Below are 19,365 nucleotides of genomic sequence, written 5' to 3' on the forward strand. Positions count from 1 at the left end.
GGAGTCGCTTCACAGGCGGTGAAGCAGGTCTGCAGGTGTCTATCTTTCTCTCCCCCTCTTTGTCTCCTCCTCCTCTCTCCATTATTCTCTGTCTTATCTAACAACAATGACATCAGTAACAACAACAATAATAACTATAACAACAATGAAAACAAGGGCAACAAAAGGGAAAATAAATATTAAAAAAAAATTAAAAAAAGAATTCACTTTTGATCTGTCTTCCATGTCCAAACACACAGATTCTGTCAAAAAATATTTCTGCTCAATGCATTAGCAATATAAGGTTTGATAATAAATTCACGTTTCTTATTTATTTATTTATTTGCCTCCAGAGTTATTGCAGTGCCAGCACTATGAATCCACTTCTCATGGCAGCCTTTTTAAAAAAATTTTTATTTATAAAAAGTAAACACTGAGGGGTCAGGTGGTGGTGCACCTGGTTGAGCGCACATGTTACAGTGTACAAGGATCCAGGTTAGAACCTCTGGTCCACACTTGCAGGGGGAAAGCTTCATGAGTGGTGAAGCAGGGCTACAGGTGTCTCTTTGTCTCTCTCCCTATCACCCCCTTTCCTCTCAATTTATGGCTGTCTCTATGCAATAAATAAATAAATGTAATAAAAAATTTAAAAAGAAACACTGACAAAACCACAGAATAAGAAGGGTACAACTGCACACAATTCCCACCACCAGAACTCTGTATCCCACCCCCTCCCCTGATAGATTTCCTATTCTTTATCCCTCTGGGAGTATGAACCCAGGGTCATTATGGGGTGCAGAAGGTTGAAGGTCTGGCTTCTGTAACTGATTCCCCATTGAACTTTTGTTTTCTTTCTAATTTTTACTAGACAAGACAGAAAGCAGGGGTAGGGAGTTACACGTTTCGTTAGCAAGGAGACTCACTAACTTTTTAATTAATACTCTATACTAGACAGCTACATACACTAAAAAAAAAAGTTATGCCCCAATAACATATATCATTTTAAGCATTTTCTCCACACACAAACCTAATCTATTTTGCAAATGCAACTTTTCCATTTTTCTCCCTCTACCTTGTCTACGTCTAAGGGGATATTTCCTTCACTGCTAGGCCATGTTTTACCCCATTGCATTAGGACACTCTGAGTGCTATGAAGCCTGATGAAATATATATCAGCACTAGATTTTCCCACTTTCAAATCTCCTGTCTTCCAAGTAAAGAAGAAATACTTTCTGATGGAGCAGTTGAGGAGGATTATTTCAAAGACTGTTCACTCACACGTATTGTGGGATATGGTGCTGCTGTGTTATTTTCAGGCACCACAGGTGACGTCAGCTAAATACTTCTAATGACTCACATAAGTATATGTTGATATGATTATAAATAGCAGATATCATTTTATTTGAGCTTATCAATTTGGTGATATATTTTTTAAAAGGCCTTCTCTTGTTGCATTCCCCATTGCTTCATACTTGGCTTCCCACTTGAATTTTCATATATTATATCTATTTACATTTCCCAGTTTCATTTTTTACTGTGCCATCCTACAGAGCATGTAGAATACTATGTAAATATTCTCATTGAGTTAAGAATACCACCTTTCAATCCGAGATGTTGTTTACAATGTGTTCAATTTTCTAATCTTTACTTTTTGAAACTTACTGGCACAGAGTTTTCACATCTTCCATGACAGTGGCACTTCAGATGGTAGATAAATACTACTTGACAAAAGTAGCAACATGGTCTTGGAGAAAATATTGGCATGGCAGCAATGACTGAGGGTTCTGACTCAGTATACCAGCAAGTAACTAAATGACTTTTGACTCCCTTTCTTGGACCATCATTTACTTAAGGGAAATAACACTGCTCCCTATCTAATAGTCACAGAATCTAGCCCCTACAGGCAAAAGTCTGTGCTTTTATAGTTAATGAGAGAGGTACCTGGAACACCGTTCCACCACTTTTGAGCTCCCCCTCCCCTTTCAGGCAGGGACTGGGGGCCTGAATCACAGTCCTTGTGCACTGAATTATGTGCACTCTACCAGGTGCCCCACCTCCTGGACCCTGTATTGAGTAATTTTTACCTTCTTGGAACTTATTTATTTTTTTGTGAATCTGGTGTCTCATGCATATACAATATATTGCTCCCAGGATTTTTTTTTTTTTCATTCAGATAGAGACACAGAGAGAGGGAGAGAGACCATAGTGCCAAAGAGCTTCCTTGGTGCCATGAGGTTCCCATCAGCCTCCCCACCCCCATAGTGCTGGTTCATGTACATGACAAATCACTATTTTTCTGGCTGTGGAAACTCATTTAGAAGCCTGGTATGCACAAGGAGCTAAACAGTATGTAGTCCATAGTGAACCTTCCAGATCCTTGATCTCCCTAGTTTATCCAAGAAAAAAATTCACAATGCAGAGATTCAGAGTTGAAAAGGATTCCATGGGACAACTGTGTTTCTGTGTGTACATACAGTGAAGGCACTAAGGAGAGGTCCGTTTGCCCAAGAAATGGAAAGTCTGCTTCTTCTAGATAGAACAACACAAGATTTCTTCCCCTTCTTTACACCCACTGTCATAAAGTAACTATGATGAAGAAGACCAAGGACCGGTTTTCTCTACTTCACTTAAATTCTGACTTTGTCTTGTCAGCTAAGGCCCAGGCAGAGATTGAGCGAGTGCTTGGTAGACACCGGAGCCCCAGCATGCAGGACAGGAGCCACATGCCCTACATGGACGCCTTGGTGCATGAGATCCAGAGATACACTGATATTGTCCCCAACAGCTTGCCTCATGCAGTGACTCAGGACATTACTTTCAGAAACTACCTGATTCCCAAGGTGAGAGACATTTTATCCACGCTTCCCTTAGGAACTATAAGATATCAGTACCATAGTAGGACAATTATAGACATATGGTTTATTAACAAATACATCTATATTTCCTTTCCTTCTTTCTATCTTTCTTTATCTCTCTCTCTCTTCCTTTCTTTCTCCTTCTTCTTCTCCTTCTCCTTCTCCTTCTCCTTCTTCTTCTTCTTCTTCTTCGTCTTCTTCTTCTTCTTTTTTTACCAGAGCCCTGCTCAGCTCTGCCTTATGGTGAGGGGACTGAACCTGGGACTTTGGAGCCTCAGGCATGAGAGTCTCTCTGCATAACCTAGCCATTGTGTTATCTACCCCTGCCCATAAATCTATATTTTCTCCTTTAACTCAATTGTTGACAAGACTTCTGCTGTCATAGTGGTACATTAAAAAAATTTATATTAGTGATTTAATAATGATTATCAAGTGGTCTGGGAGGTGGCGCAGTGGCTAAGGCACTAGACTCTCAAGCATGAGGTCCTGAGTTCGAACCCTGGCAGCACATGTACCAGAGTGATAGCTGGTTCTTTCTCTCTCCTCCTATCTTTCTCATGAATAAATAAATAAATAATTAAAAAAATAATGATTAACAAGACTGTAAGATAACAGGGGTAGAATTCCATACAGTTTCCACTACCAGAGTTCCATGTCCCATCCCTCCATTGGAAGTTTCCCTATTCTATTTTTTTATTTATTTTACCTTTGAGAGAGATGCAGAGAGAGAGACACACACACACAGAAACACTAGAGCACTGCTCAGCTCTGGCTAATGGTGGTGTGGGGGATTGAAGCTGGGACTTTAGATCCTTAGGCATGAGAGTCTGTTGGCATAGCCATTATGCTATCTCCCCACTGAAGCTTCCCTATTCTTTATCCCTCTGGGAGTATGGACCCAAATTATTTCTTCTTCTTCCTTTTATTTAAAAATATTTTTATTATTTCTGTTCATTTATTGGATAGAGACAGTCAGAGATTGAGAGAGAAGGGGGTGATAGAGAAGAGAGAGAGAGAGAGAGAGGAACCTGCCACATTGTTTCACCACTTGCAAAGCTCTTTTCCCCTTGCAGGCGTGTACCAGGGGCTCAAACCTGAGTCCCTGAACATTGCAACATGTGTGCTCAACCAGGTGCACTACCACTGGGCCCCTGGACCCAGATTCTTTATGAGCTGCAGAAGGTGGGAGGTCTCACCTCTCTAAGTGCTTCTCTGCTGGACATGAATGTGGGCAGATGGATCCAAGGGTACAGTTTCATACCTCCTAAAGACAGGTGTCAGCACACCTCTCCCTCTACCAAACCGTCACCTTTTTCCACCATAGAACACTGGGTTCCCAACATTTTCTACCTTCCCTGGGTAGCATCCCTGAAGCTGCTGTGATAGCCTAGAGGTTAATAATGTTTCATCCTCTATTTCCCTTTCCTTTGTTTATTTTATCTTCTAGGACTTACCCCCTGGCTCTCCTGTTTTTTTTTTTTTTTTTTCAACCTCTGTGTAAATGACGGACCTGAATCAAGTAGTGAGAACACAGACTGTTGCTGTCTAGTGCAGTTTTAGTCACTCAACATTTTGTTACTTGGTGCCAAGAACTCCCTTCCTCTCAATTCCTGGCTATCAAATAAAGATAATATATATTTTTAAAAATACAAAATAGAGGGAGTTGGTCGGTGGTGCAGCGGGTTAAGCACACGTGGCATAAAGTGCAAGGACCAGCGTAAGGATCCTAGTTCGAGCCCCTGGCTACTCATCTGCAGGGGAGTCGCTTCATAAGCGATGAAGTAGGTCTGCAGGTGTCTGTCTTTCTCTCCCCCTCTTTGTCTTCCCCTCTTCTCTCCATTTCTTTCTGTCCTATCCACCAATGACGACATCAATAACCACAACAATGTTAAACAATTAGGGCAACAAAAGGGAAAATAAATAAATAAATATAAAAAAATAATAAAAATAGAAAGGGGGAGAGACAGAGAGACATCTGTATCTTTCCTTGATCTTTTGCAAAGCTTTCCCCCTGCAGCTGGGGTCCAGGGGCTCAAACCCAGATTCTTGTTCATAGTAACATGTGTGCCCAATCAGGTGAACTACCACCCAGCCCCCCCCCCCAATTAATTTTCTAGAGAAGCTTATTCCTGGGCTGGCAATGCTGTCTTCTTGTACTTCACACTTAGTGTCCAAGTCCAGTCAAGTTAGAAAATGAATAAGGGCTGGGTAGTGTCACAGCCATGAAGAGCACACATTACCATGCACGAGGACCTGGGTTTGAGCCTCCTGCTGCCCACTTGCAGGGGGGTAAGCTTCATGAATGGTGAAGCAGGGCTGCAGGTATCTCTTTTTCTCACTTTCTATCTTCCTGTCCCTCCTCAATTTCTATGTCCCATCAAGTAAAAGAAAAAAAAAAAAGAGAGAAAGAAAAGCAAATGTGGCCATCAGGAGCAGTAGATTCATCGTGCAGGGACCAAGCCCAAGGATAACCCTGGTGCCAATAAACAAACAAACAAGCAAAAAGAAAAAAATGAACCACGTGAATAGTTCTATTGTAGAAAAAGGGGTTAAGTCCTCAACTCTTCAGAGCTCTGCCTGACTAGGGAAAGATAGAAACAGGCTAGGGGTATGAATCCACCTGCCCACGCCCATGTCCATGGAGAAGAAATGACAGAAAGCAGCACTCCCACCTTCCACACTCCATAAAGAATTGTGGTCCATATTCCCAAAGGAGTCGATATTAGGGGAAGATAACCAGATAGCTCTGAAGTCCAGTTCCATCAGGATCTGGAGAAAGAGGAGGAAAAAAGAAGGACATTCAGAATTAGTAGTAGGTGAGGTGTGACTTAGAAAGGAAGAGAAAAAAAAAAAAAAGAAAAAGAAAGGAAGAAAAGGTAGGGCCATAGGAAAAATTAGGCAAATATATATCAATCTAGACAGATAGCTATAGAAATAATATCCCATATCTACAACCTTGGGAGAACTACTGCAGTTTCCAATGGAGGGAATGAGGATACAGAACTCTGGTGGTGGGAACAGTGCGGACTTATACCCTTGATATATTATAATTTTATAAATCAATATTAAATTACCAAATATATATATATTTTAAGTTAAAAATAAAAAAGAGGTGAAGAAAGACAGAATCTTCATTTCTCCCTCATTTGTATACATGGAATGACAGTGTGTGCACTTGACCCATGATATTTCTGGAGTGAGAACAAATTTGAATAGCCCATATGCTATATCAGGAAGCATTCGAGCACACCTGGATTTGAATTTTGTTTCTGCTGTATAAGAAATGTGTGACCTTTCCTAAGATCCCAGAACGCTATGAGTCAAACCATGCTATGCTATCACCATGACAGTCACAAAGCTTTTTTTTTGTGTGTGTGTGTTTCCCATTTTATGTTTATTAATGCAAGTATGTCCTCTACACTTTTTTTCTAAATAATTTTCTTTTGGAGAAACAAAGACTTACAGGACAGTTGTTGGCACTGTGTCTTATCTCTCCCTGTGATAGGTAGCTCGCAAAGCATACCCACCACCACTCAGCCCAAGCCCCTTTTTGCCATGGTGCATGCAAACAAATGGATCAGGTAAGGGACTTCTCAAACTCTATGATGCCATTTATAATTCATTTCCCCCTCTGTCTCTTTATATCAGGGTACAGAGATAATGACATCTCTGACTTCAGTCCTTCACGATGCCAAAGAGTTTCCCAGTCCAGAGCAGTTTGATCCCAGCCACTTCCTAGATAAAAGTGGAAATTTTAAGAAGAGTGACTACTTCATGCCTTTTTCAGCAGGCAAGAAAACTTCATTTTTATCTATATGTTGAAGCCAAATACAATTTTAAAGGACTTTGGTCCACCTGATCTGGATAAATTGTTATTATTTGTATGTGGTCAGAGGAACCTGCCCCTAGGATCAGGTTCTTTCTATTACTGTATTTATTTATTTATTTATTTATTTATTTTCCCTTTTGTTGCCCTTGTTTTTTTATTGTTGTTGTAGTTATTATTGTTGTTGCTGTTGATGTTGTTGTTAGATAGGACAGAGAGAAACGGAGAGAGGAGGGGAAGACAGGGAAGGGGAGAGAAAGATAGACACCTACAGACCTGTTTCATTGCCTGTGAAGTGACTCCCCTGCAGGTGGGGATTTATTTATTTATTTATTTATTTATTTATTTATTTAACCAGAGCACTGTTCAGCTTGGGCTGATGGTGGTGCAGGGGATTGAACCTGGGACTTTGGAGCCTCAGGCATGAGACTATTACCGTTATTTATTTATTTATTTTTATTAGATAGGACAGAGAGAAATTGAGAGGGGACAGATAGACACCTGCAGACCTGCTTCACCACTCATGAAGCAGAGCACCTGTAGGTGGTGAACAGGGACTCAAACCCAGATCACTGTGCGCTTCACTGAGTGGGCCAGTACCTGGTCCCGGTTATTTCTTATTAGATTGGACTGTACTCACTGCCTCATAACCCACCGAAATTCCCAAGGGCCTCAAAGTACAATTCCACGAAACTTTTCTCACCTACCCCAGAAGCCAGTTGACTCAATAATCCTCACTGAAGTGTTTAAATATAGCAGACCTGGACTGAGATTCTTGAGAACAAATATCAAGAAGAAACATATCTTTTCTCTAGAAGGAAAGGAAAGGAAATTAACAGTAAGAACACCAGAAATACAAGAGTTCTTAGAGGAGCTTCTTTAGGGCCCTTTAGAGAGTAACTTCTGGTTCTTGTATTTTCGGGACAGGGACAAAGGACTGAGTTGTTGGAGGGAAAGTGCTATTTTTCTTTTAGAAAAATTTGTTAATCTTCCTTCAATTTGTTCAGAGCCTTGGAATAAACAGGTGGCCCACTCAGAGAGAGAAATGAAGAGAGCTGAGTGTGGAAATTGTCTTCCAAGTTTTAGTCACAATTTAGGGAAGTAATAAGGCCTGTTCAAGCATTTGAGAAACACCATGTTAAGATCCTATGTTGGCAGCAGCAAGGGGAGAAAGTGTTACTGTGGTCCAAATAGACTTCTAGCAAAGAGAGTGAAGATGTCCCCTCAGAAGTATTTATAGCCTGGAGATTTTGGCTTTTCAGGGGCTGGGTGGTGGTGTGCCTGGTTGAACACACATAATGTACCAGGACTCCGGTTCAATTCCCCAGCTTCTCATGTGGTGAAGCAGAGCTGCAGTTGTCTGTCTCTCTCCCTCTCTATCTTTCCCTTCCTGTGGATTTCTGGCTGTCTCTATCCCTTAAATAAAGATAATTAATGAAAAAAAAAGGATTTTGGCTTCTTCCTAACTGTGATCTGGCAATGTGGATTCAGGGAATAGCTATTCTGAACTTTGCAGTGTGTCATTCTTTGAATTTGCTCAGAACTGAAGAGAGAACACACTTCTAGTTAAAGGCATCCATAGAAATCAGCTTCCTGGGGGTCAGGTGATAACGCAGCAGGTTAAGTGCATGTGGCACGAAGCACAATGACCAGCGTAAGGATCCCAGTTCGAGCTCTCAGCTTCCCATCTGCAGGGGAATTGCTTCACAGGCGGTGAAGCAGGTCTGCAGGTGTCTATCTTTCTCTCCCCCTCTCTGTCTTCCCCTCCTCTCTCCATTTCTCTCTGTCCTATGCAACAACGATGGCAGCAACTACAAAAACAAAACAACAAGGGCAACAAAAGGGAAAATAAAAAAAAAAAAGAAAGAAATCAGCTTCCTGCTGACAGATAGGCATAAATGACAGAAGGATCATTTTGAAAGGAGGGAGAAATGGATATGATTCAGCACGGTCAAGGCAAGAATGGGGATAAACAAAATTTGAAGGATCCCTCTTATAGAAGAACAGTCAGACAAGGACAGAAGTAGAATATTTATTCTTGATCAACTATCCAAGAAGGTAGTTCAAGCTTCTTTTCTTGTAACCCCCTGGTGTGTGCAATGTCCAGATATGTGTCAAAACAAAGCATTGCTACACTTCTCCTTAACTTTTATCCTATATATTTGGAGTCAACTTAAAAAAAAAAAACACAAAACTTGTGGGGCCAGGCAGTGGCACACCTGGTCACACACACATATTACAGTGTGCAAGGACCCAGGTTCAAGTCCCTGGTCCCCACCTGCAGGGGGAAAGCTTCACGAGTGGTGAAGCAGGGCGCAGGTCTCTCCCTCTCTCTCTCTCTCTCTTTTTTTTAAAGAAACTTTTTTTTGGTAATTTTTATTTATTTATCTTCTCTTTTGTTGCCCTTGTTGTCTTTTTATTGTTGTTGTAGTTGATGTCGTCGTTGTTGGATAGGACAGAGAGAAATGGAGAGAGGAGGGGAAGACAGAGAGAAGGAGAGAAAGACAGACACCTGCAGATCTGCTTCACCGTCTGTGAAGCGACTCCCCTGCAGGTGGGGAGCCGGAGGCTCGAACCGGGATCCTCATGCCGGTCCTTGCGCTTAGCGCCACCTGCGCTTAACCCGCTGCGCTACCACCCGGCTCCCTCTCTCTCTCTCTTATTTCTCTCTCTCTCCCTCTCTATTTCCCATACTCTCTCAATTTTCTATGTCTCTATCAAATAGTATACAAAAAGTTTTTTTTAAAAAAGAAAAGATTTGAATTTGACAGAAGAATCCATAGATTGCTTATAGATTGATCTTTATTGACATGTTGATATATTCATTCTACATAAAGTCATACTGTGTGCTAACTTAGAAATATGAAAGTAACATTGACTTTGTGTTTCATTTTAGGAAAGAGAGTTTGTGTAGGAGAGGCCCTGGCCCGCATGGAACTGTTTTTATTCCTGACCAATATTTTACAGAATTTTACCTTGAAGCCTCTAGTTGACCCCAAGGACATTGACACCACCCCAATTGCCAGTGGAGTAGGCTCTATACCACCCTGGTATCAGCTGTGCTTCATTCCAGCCTGAAGATGGATGCGAGGCAGCAGAATGATGCTTTCTGTCCTGTGTGTTAGCCATCAGCTACAGGGCACTTAAGAGGTGGAGTGACAATTACACATCCTTGTCTCTTTCAACTTTTCACATCCTTCAAGATTCAGTTCACAACTGTATAAAATAAATTTCATCTCAAGTATTTTTTTTCCCTCAATATAACCTTGAGCTCTCAAGGTAGATGTCATCTGCCATGTATGGAAAGTGAAAGTCACCTTATAAATCTCAATTTTATTCTCAGTAAAAATTGGAAGTCATACCATGAGTTAAAAATAAAATAAAATAAATTAAAATACAGGCTGAGAAGACAGCAGAATGGTTCTGCAAAAGACTTTATGCCTAAGGCTCTGAAGTCCCAGGTTCAACCCCCAGCACCATTATAAGCCAGAGCTGAGTGATGGTGCACCTGGCTGAGCACACGTTATCATCTGTAAGGACCCAGGTTCAAGGCCCTAGTTCTCACCTGCAGGGGAAAAGACCCACACAGAGATCTGGGTTCAAGCCCCCAATTGCCCACTTGCAGTAGAGGTACTGCACAAGCTGCAAACAGGTTTGCAGGTCTCTCTCTCTCTCTCCCCCTCCTTCTATGTCTCCCCAGCCCCTCTCAGTTTCTCTCTGTCCTGTGCCAGCACCTAGGACCAGTGGTAACCCTGGAGGGGAAAATAGCAGTGTTCAAACATGGTGATAAGGAAGTATAAATTCAAGGGACCGGGTGGCGGTGCACCTGGTTGAGTGCACTTGTTACAGTGCTTAAGGACCCGGGTTCCAGCCCCCAGTCCCAGTCATTTGTGATAAGACCCCATGTATAGTCATCTTAAAAATGAAAAATTAAAAAGATGAATGCAAAGAGATAATTAGAGAGAATGTCAATTTTTCAAGACTCAAAGTTTCTGAGTACGCACATATTCTTTTTGTGATATCCTTTTTTATTAGAAATAATTTGGGGCAGGGGCTGGGTAGCATTGTGCCTGGTTGAGTACACATGGTACAATGCTCAAAGACTAGGCTCATGCACCCAGTCCCTACCTGCAGGGGGAAAGCTAGGTGCCTCTCTGTCTCTCTCCCTAGCTTCCCCCTTCCCTTTTCTTTCTTTCTTCATTTTTTTCAAAAAACGTTTTATTTATTTTATTTTTGAGAGAGTGAGATACACAGAGAGAAACACCAGAGCACTGCTCATCTCTGGCTTATGGTGGTGCGGGGGATTGAACCTGGGACTTTAGAGCCTCAGGCATGAGAGTCTGTTTGCATAACCATTATGCTATCTCCCCCTTCCTTTCCTTCATTTTCTTTTTTTAATTGTTGTAGTTATTATTATTGTTGTCATCATTGTTGGATAGGACAGAGAGAAATGGAGAGAGGAGGGGAAGACAGAGAGGGGGAGAGAAAAACAGACACCTGCAGACCCGCTTCACCGCCTGTGAAGCGACTCCCCTGCAGGTGGGGAGCCGGGGTTTGAACCGGGATGCTTGTGCTGGTCCTTGTGCTTTGCGCCATGTGTGCTTAACCTGCTGTGCTACAGCCCGACTCCCCTTTCCTTCATTTTCTTCCTTCCTTTCTTTCTGCTTACACACACACACACACACACACACACACACACACACACACCTATTTGATAAGGCAGTGAGAAAAGGAAAGCAGAAGATATATGTTAGATTTTATTACACAGAGAACCTGGTACCTCACTCACGCAAGTTGAGTGCTCTGCCCAATGAACTCTGTCTCCTGCTCCTCTCTCTCTTTCTCTCTCTTCTTACTCTCCAACTCTGTGAAGGAAGCTTCAGTGAAAAGAGTATATGAAGGCACTGCATACAACCTGAAAAAATGTACAACTAGTCCAGACAAAGGACAATCCTCAGGGAGGGAGGTCCACTCTGCAGGGGCACTGCTGTGTTATGCCACTGCCTCGTGGACATATAGCAGAATGTACCTTACTGGAGTCTAGCACCAACCAAAAGGCTTCCCATATTTCTCTGAATAGTGTAATTATTTTTTCATTACACAGATTCAGTGAGAAAGACACATAGAGAAATACCAGAACATGGCTCAGCTTACTCACTGAGGTCCTGAGAACTGAACCTGAGTTCTCAAAGGTCTTCTATATTTCTTGTTCATATTTTTATATTATTTTATTTTTATTTTTAGGAATGAGAGAGATAAGGATATGGATACTATCTACTAAGAGAGGATGATACTATCTACTAAGCTATCCCCCAGCACAAGGATTCCTTTTAAAAATATTTTATTGTACTTTATTACTTTTAATAATGAGAGAGAGAACAGAGAGAAAGAGAGAGAGAGAGACCAGTGCACTGCTCAGCTCAAACTTATGGTGGAGCTGGGGATTGAACCTGGAGCCTTGGAGCATCAGGCAGTGCTGGGAAATTGTGCAGATGCAGTCACATCTGCCATGTTGTCCCCTCAGGCTACTGCTAGTTCCCTGGAGAGTTGGGACATTCTCGGAGTGCCTGTTCAGCCATGTTGTGCCCTCAGGACTTGTCTATATCCCCGCGATATCTGGAGTGCTCTGGTTACTCCTCCCCCCTCCCATTCTCACGAGAGTTATCATCCTATCCTGGAGTGCTATGGTTACTCCTCCCCCTTCCCATTCTCGCTCTCTTGCCGGCGCTCCACTCTGGTGTTCAGACGCAGGAAAGGTTACTGCGTGAGGCGGCCATTTTCTCTACCTCCACGTGGCCCAACCTGCTTCTCTAACACCCAACTCTGAGGTGCCAGCACGAATAAAGATTTGTGTTTCCTCTTCGCTCCGGACCCTCTCTCTCTCTTCTCTGCGGCCTGCACACTACAACATCTGGCTCTACAACATGGCAGGAAAGTCTTCTGCATAACTATTATGATATCTCCACAAGCCACCCTCCCACCCCCAAGGACTTTTTTCAATTCATATTGTTAATTCAGTTTGTTAATTCATGCCCAGAATGGAACAGTCTTCCAGGTGGCTCAATGTAGGACAGTGATTCTTCCATCAGTGTAATGTAAGATAAGCAAATAAAGTACACTTGGAGATTGAGAGAGAAGGGTGAGATAGAGAGACACCACAGACCTCTTCATCTCTCCTCCCTGTGCAGGTGCAGAAAAGGGCTCCAACCCTGGTCCTTGTGCAGGGAAGTCTGGGAACTCCACTGGGTTTGTCACTGCCAGCACCCCAGCAAAGGTTCTCAAATTTCTTTTTTGGTTTCCTGGGAAGGGGTTTGATCAGTGAAGGAGATGGAGAGGGACTGACCCCATGGCACAGAGAGCAAAGGCAGGGCTGCAGGACTCTCCTGTTTCTGTGGCCACTCCGCCAGGCCAGGGGACCTGGTGCCTCAGCCATGCAAGCTGGGTGCTCTTTCCACTGAACTCTATATCCTCTCTCTCTCTCTCTCTCTCTCTCTCTCTCTCTCTCTCTCTCTATATATATATATATATATATATATATATGTGTGTGTGTGTGTGTGTGTGTGTGTTTTCTCTATATATTATATATAAAATCTTGGGGGTTGGGCGGTAGCGCAGTGGGTTAAGTGCACGTGGTGCAAGGCACAAGGACCGGCGGAATGATCCAGGTTGGAGCCCCAGCTCCCCACCTGCAGGGGAGTCACTTCACAGGCAGTGAAGCAGGTCTGCAGGTGTCTATCTTTCTCTCCCTGTCTTCCCCTCCTCTCTAGATTTCTCTCTGTCCTATCCAACAACAAATGACATCAACAACAACAATAATAACCACAACAAGGCTACAACAACAAGGGCAACAGAAGGGGGAAAAAATGGTCTCCAGGAGCAGTGGATTCATGGGGCAGGCACCGAGCCTCAGCAATAACGCTGGAGGCAGAAAAAAGAAAATATGTGACAGAAGCTTCAATGTAGAAGCTTCATGTAGGAGCTGGTTGGTGGTGCACCTGATTGAGTGCACATGCTATAATGCACAAAGACCCAGGCTTGAGTTCCAGTCCCCACCTGCAGGGGGAAAGCTTTGTAAGTGGTGAAGCATTCTTGCAGGTGTCTCTCTGTCTCTGTCTACCTCCTTTTCTTTAAAAAAAATTTTTTTTTATATTTACTTTATTTATTCCCTTTTGTTGCCCTTGTTGTTTTATTGTTGTAGTTATTATTGATGTCGTTGTTGTTGGGTAGGACAGAGAGAAATGGAGAGAGGAGGGGAAGACAGAGAGGGGAGTGAAAGATAGACACCTGCAGACCTGCTTCACTGCCTGTAAAGCAACTCCCCTGCAGGTGGAGAGCCGGGGTTCGAGCCGGGATCCTTATGCCGGTCCTTGTGCTTTGCGCCACCTGCGCTTAACCCGCTGCACTACAGCCCGACTCCCTCTACCTCCTTTTCTATCTCACCATTCCCTCTAGATTTCTGGCTATCTCTATCCAATAAATATAAATTCAAAATAAATAAAGAAAATAAAAAAGAAAGAGAAAGAATCATGTGAAGGTACTGCATACAACGTGGCAAAATGAACACTAGGCAAGACTATGGGGCATTCCACTGTGGGCAAGGCCTACCAACCAGGAGCACTGCTGTGTTAGGTCGCCGCTTTGTGGACACATAGCAGAATGCACCTTACTGGAATCTAGAATCCACCAAAGGGCTCCTGTATTTCTCTGAATAGTGTCTTCATTTTCTGTTCATGATACAGATCCAGTGGACAAGACGCTACTGCTTCCAATGTGAAAAGTACAAAACAATGTATCTTTTACATTTGGGTGAGGTGGGAAGGAGGATTAAATGGTGATCACTATGCAAATTTACTTATTACAGGAACCAGCTGGTGGCACACCTGGTTGAATGCACAAGGGCCCAGGTTCAAGCCCTTGGTCCAAGCTCCTTCCTGTTCCCCACCTGCAGGGGGAAAGCTTCATGAGTGGTGAAGCAGGGCTGCAAGTGTCTCTCTCTGTCTTCCTGCCTCTCTAACATCCCCTTCTCTCATGATTTCTGGCTGTCTCTATCCAATAAATTAATAAAAATAATAAAAAATTAAAAAATACTTTATATGGGTTTGCGTTATGTTGTATATTATATGTATATCTTCAGATAGTAAGACATTTTAAAAAGTTATTTTTTAGGGGTTGGGCAGTGGTGCACCAGTTTTCATTTAGTATTATGAGCAAGGATCTCAGTTTGAACCCTCACTCCCCACATGCACCGGGGAAGCTTCATAAGTGGTGAAGCAGGTCTGCAGGTGCCTATCTTTCTCTCCCTCCTCTCTCAATTTCTGTCTATATGCTGGAGTGATAGAAGTATAGTTATGCAAATAGACTCTCATGCCTGAGACTCTAATGTCCCAGGTTTCAACCCCCACACCATAAGCCAGAGCTGAGCAGTGCTCAGTTAAATCATCAATTAAAAAAAAAAACAGTAATGAAAATTAAGTAAGTACATACATAAAGCACACTGAGAGCCTGAGAAGGGAGGGTGAGATAGAAAGACAGAAACCCCCCCACCCCCCCCCCCCCACACACACAGACCTGCTTCAGCCTCTCCTTCCCCTGCAGGTGGGGAATAGGGCTCAAATCCTGGTTCTTGTACATGGAAGTCTGGGAACTCCACTGGATTCACCACCACCCAGCACCCAAGCAGAGGTTCTTACATCGCTTTTTTCATGGAAGGGGAGCTGGACAGTGCAGGGGGACTGACAGATGGCACAGAGAGGGGGAGCAAAGGCAGAGTTGCAGGACCCCGGCCAGAGAAACAGATGTCTCAGCCATGCAAGCCTAGGGCTCTGCCCAGTGAACTCTGACTCCTGTCTCTCTCTAGCTCCAGGGAAGGAAGCTTCAGAGAATAGTTCATGTCAACACCCTCCCCAAATCAACAATTAGTCCAGACCAAGGAGCGGTCCAGGAGCCCTGCGGTATTATGTTGCTACCTTGTGGACATGGAGTAGAATGCACCTTATGGGATACCAGAGCCAACCGAAGGGCTCCTGTATTTCTCCAAATATTGCCTTCATTTTCATTTCCTGACAGAACTAGTGAGAGAAACACCACAACACTGCTCAGCTCTAGCTAATGGTTGTGCCAGGAAAAGAGACTGTGTGCTTGAAGCCACAGGCATGAAAGTCTTTGGCAGAAGTCCTAAGACGGCTCCTAAACTCAAGGTCTTCTTACTTGGACAATTGTATTTTATTGTATTATATTATATTTAGTTATTGAGAGAGAGAGAGAGATGTACAGATATGATGATGCTAACTGCTAAGCTTTCTCACAGCTCAAGACTTCTTTTTAAAACTATTTTTTATTTTACTTTACTTTGTTTTTGATGTTATCTAGAGTAGAGAAGTTCTCAGCTATTATTTCCTGAAGAATGCTTTCTTCCCCTCCCTCTCTTTCTTCCTCTTGTAAGCCTATAATGAGTATTTTGTTCGAAGTCATCCCATAGGCCTCTGTTGTTGTTTTCAGTCTGTCTTAATCTCTTTTTGAGATCTCTTACTTCCTTTTTAGTTGTCTCTAATTCATCCTCAATCTTGCTAATTCTGTCTTCAGCCTCATTTATTCTTTTCTCTCTCCCCTCTATTGTTTTCTGGAGTTCATCTATTTTGTTATCCTGTTGTGATACTGTTTTAGCTTGTTCAGCTAGTTGTGTTCTTAGCTCAGCTATTTCAGCTTTCAGCTCTCTAATAACCTTGAGATAATTAGTGTTTTCTCCCAGAGTCTCATTTGTTGTTTCTGCATTTCTGATTACAATTCTTTCAAACTCTTTACTCACTCCTGTGATTATTTCCTTACCTAGTGTTTGGCCTAGTGTTGGCCTCATTATTTTGTGCTTCACCCTTTGGGGGGATTTTAGCTGGATTCTTCTCCTGGTTCATGTCTCCAATATTTCCTCTTGTTGGTTTAACCATTTTATATAGTATGTTATGAGGTCCCTCTCTCAGTACTTTTCACATTACTGATCACTCTTGCCTAGATTGACTTGTGTCTAAGGTAATTAAAGGGTTCACAGTGTGGAAATTGACAGTTGTTTCAATATTATTTTAATCCCTGATTTGGAGCTCAGTGGTTTAAAAAGCCTCTTTTGTTCTTTTTCTTCCCTGTAGGCTATGGGTGCCTGAGGGCTCTTAAACTATAAGTAGGCTTCTTAGCTTAATCCCTCATTCCTGACCAACAGATAAAGCAGGGTGGGGCAGAGATAATCCAATCGTTATGCAAAGAGACTCTCACGCCCACTGCTAGGTCACCGAGGTATAGATCATCTCCTGAGTTTCCTGGTTATTTCTCTGTCCCCTAGTGTCAAGCACAGGGCCTCCCCCCCTGCTGCTCCAGATTCTGAGGGCAGTAGCAATGGAGACTCACAGCTGCATTTGGTGGGTCTTAGGGGAGTCCTCTCCTCCCTTCAGCTGTCTTCTTCTTGGTGAAACAGACTGGAGGTGGTGTCTCAATTGGTAAACTGCTGGACTGTTACCAGTCACTTAATCTCTCCCTAGGCTCCTCTCTGTCCAGGAACCACAGGTGTTTGTACTCACTGGTGATTTGGTGGGTTCCTGAAGTCCTTCTAGTCCTGTCTTGTTAGGTTACAGGTGGTATCCTTTGCTATTCCTAGTTGACCCAGGGGAGAGGAGAGAAAAACCTTACTTTACTTTGTTAATATCTTTATTAATGAGAGCTAGGTTTAAAGAAAGATGATAAATACTAGGCAGTCACTTCTGTCCAAGCAATCCTTTTTTATTTATTCTCTCTGTCTTTCTCTCTCTCTCTCTCTCTATTTCTCTCTCTCCTGTGAAGGAAGCTTCAGTGAAAAGATCCTGTGAAAGCACTGCATACAACCTGGCAAAATAACAACTAGGCAAGACCAAAGGACAGCCCATTGGGAGGAAGGTCCCCCCAGCAGGGGAACTGCTATGTTATGATGCCACCTTCTGGACATCAAGTAGAATGCACCTTACTGGAGTTTAGCACCAACCAAAGATCTCCCGTATTTCTCTAAACAGCATATTTATTTTCTTTTCATTGCACAGATAAAGTGAGATATACACAGAGAGAAATACCAGAACACGGCTCAGCTCACTTACTCATGAGGTCCTGAGGATTGAACCTGAGTTCTCGAAGCCTCAGGCATGAAGGTTTTTTTTTTTTTTTTTTTTTTTTTTTGCATAACTACTAGGATTCTCTTAGCACCAAGATCTTCTATATTTCTTGTTCATATATTTATTTCATTTCATTTTTATTTTTAGGAGTGAGAGAGATAAAACAAGAGTGAGAGGGACAGAGATGGATGAAGAGGATGATGCTATCTAGAAAGCTCTCTCCACAGCCCAGGGTCTTCTTTTAAAAATATTTAAAAAAATTTAAATTATCTTTATTTATTTATTGGATAGAGACAGGTAGAAATTGAGAGGGAGGGGGGTGGTAGGGAGGGAGAGAGTCAGAAAGACATCTGAAGCACTATTTCACCACTTGTGAAGCTTTCCCCTGCAGGTGGGAACCAGGGGATCAAACCTGGGTCCTTTCTCATTGTAACATGTGTGCTCAACCAGGTGCGTCACCACCTGGCCCCTTAAAAAATATTTTATTGTAGTTTATTTATTATTTTTTGCAATGAGAGAGAGAAAGGAAGAGAGAGAGAAAACATAGAAAGAGAGAGAACATGAGACCAGAGCACTGCTCAGCTCAGACTTTTGGTGGAGTTGGGGGTTGAACCTGAAACCTTAGGCAAGAAAGTCTTTTTTTTTTTTTTAAAGTTATTATTTATAAAATGGAAACACTGACAACACCATAGGATAAAAGGGGTATAATTCCACACAATTCCTGCCACTGGAACTCCATATCCTATTCCCTCCCCTGATAGCTTTCCTATTCTTTATCCCTCTGGGAGTATGGACCCAGGGTCATTGTGGGATGCAGAAGGTGGAAGGTCTGGCTTCTGTAATTGCTTCCCCGCTGAACATGGGCGTTGACAGGTTGATCCATACTCCCAGCCTCTTTCTCTCCATACTGGGGGAGGGCTCTGAGGAGGTGGGACTCCAGGACACATGGTGGGGTCATCAGGCAGGAAACTCTTTTGCATAACCTTTGTGCTATCTCCACAAATCCCTCCCTAAGATCTTTCAATAGGAGTCCCCAGATTGTTAATTCATGCCCAGAATGGAGCAGCATGCCTGGTGGCTCAACACAGGACAGTGATTCTTCCACGTGTGAACATTTATCACCTCTCTCTACTTACTGAGCTAAAAACAGAAACTTTCTTTTCCCCTGTAGTAAGAGTGAATTCATGGGCAGCATGAGAACATCCAAACTTCCCAGGTCTCTGGCCAAAGAGGACAGTGTGCTTCTCCTCCACTTGCGGGCACTGGCAAAGCGCTGCTCCTGCTCTGTGGACTTGCCATTTTTCAGCACTGAGCAAAGCCCAAACCAATTTGAATTCTATCTCTTTCTCTTTGATTTTATTTGAAATGGTATCAGTTTGGTTGTAAAATTTTCAAGATTGCAATTTTTTATTTTATTTTAATTTTCTGGTATTACCTTTATTTATGTATTGGACAGAGACTGCCAGAAAATGAGAGGGAAGTGAAGGAAGGAGAGGGACAGAGACAGAAAGACAGTTGCAACTGTGCTTCACCTCTCACAAAGCTTTCCCCCTGCAGTTGAGGACTGGGTGCTTGAACCTGT

At 42.7% G+C, this 19,365-nt stretch overlaps 1 protein-coding gene across 2 annotated transcripts in view; it reads left to right on the forward strand.

Moving 5' to 3' along the window:
* The window catches only part of LOC103126401 (cytochrome P450 2C21-like), a 76,558-nt gene extending 66,654 nt beyond the window's left edge, over positions 1–9,904 (forward strand). Inside the window, exons 7-9 of one of the 2 annotated variants that reach the window (XM_007537303.3) lie at positions 2,632–2,819; positions 6,483–6,624; positions 9,557–9,904. In XM_007537303.3, coding sequence (XP_007537365.1) covers positions 2,632–2,819; positions 6,483–6,624; positions 9,557–9,738 — 512 coding nt within the window. In that variant the 3' untranslated portion in view covers positions 9,739–9,904. Of the gene's footprint in view, positions 1–2,631; positions 2,820–6,482; positions 6,694–9,556 lie in introns of those variants that run through there. The other variant, XM_060192445.1, reaches the window with a different exon arrangement.
* Positions 9,905–19,365: the final 9,461 nt, after the last annotated feature.

Source organism: Erinaceus europaeus, chromosome 1 (assembly GCF_950295315.1).
Source record: "Erinaceus europaeus chromosome 1, mEriEur2.1, whole genome shotgun sequence".
Taxonomy (NCBI): domain Eukaryota; kingdom Metazoa; phylum Chordata; class Mammalia; order Eulipotyphla; family Erinaceidae; genus Erinaceus; species Erinaceus europaeus.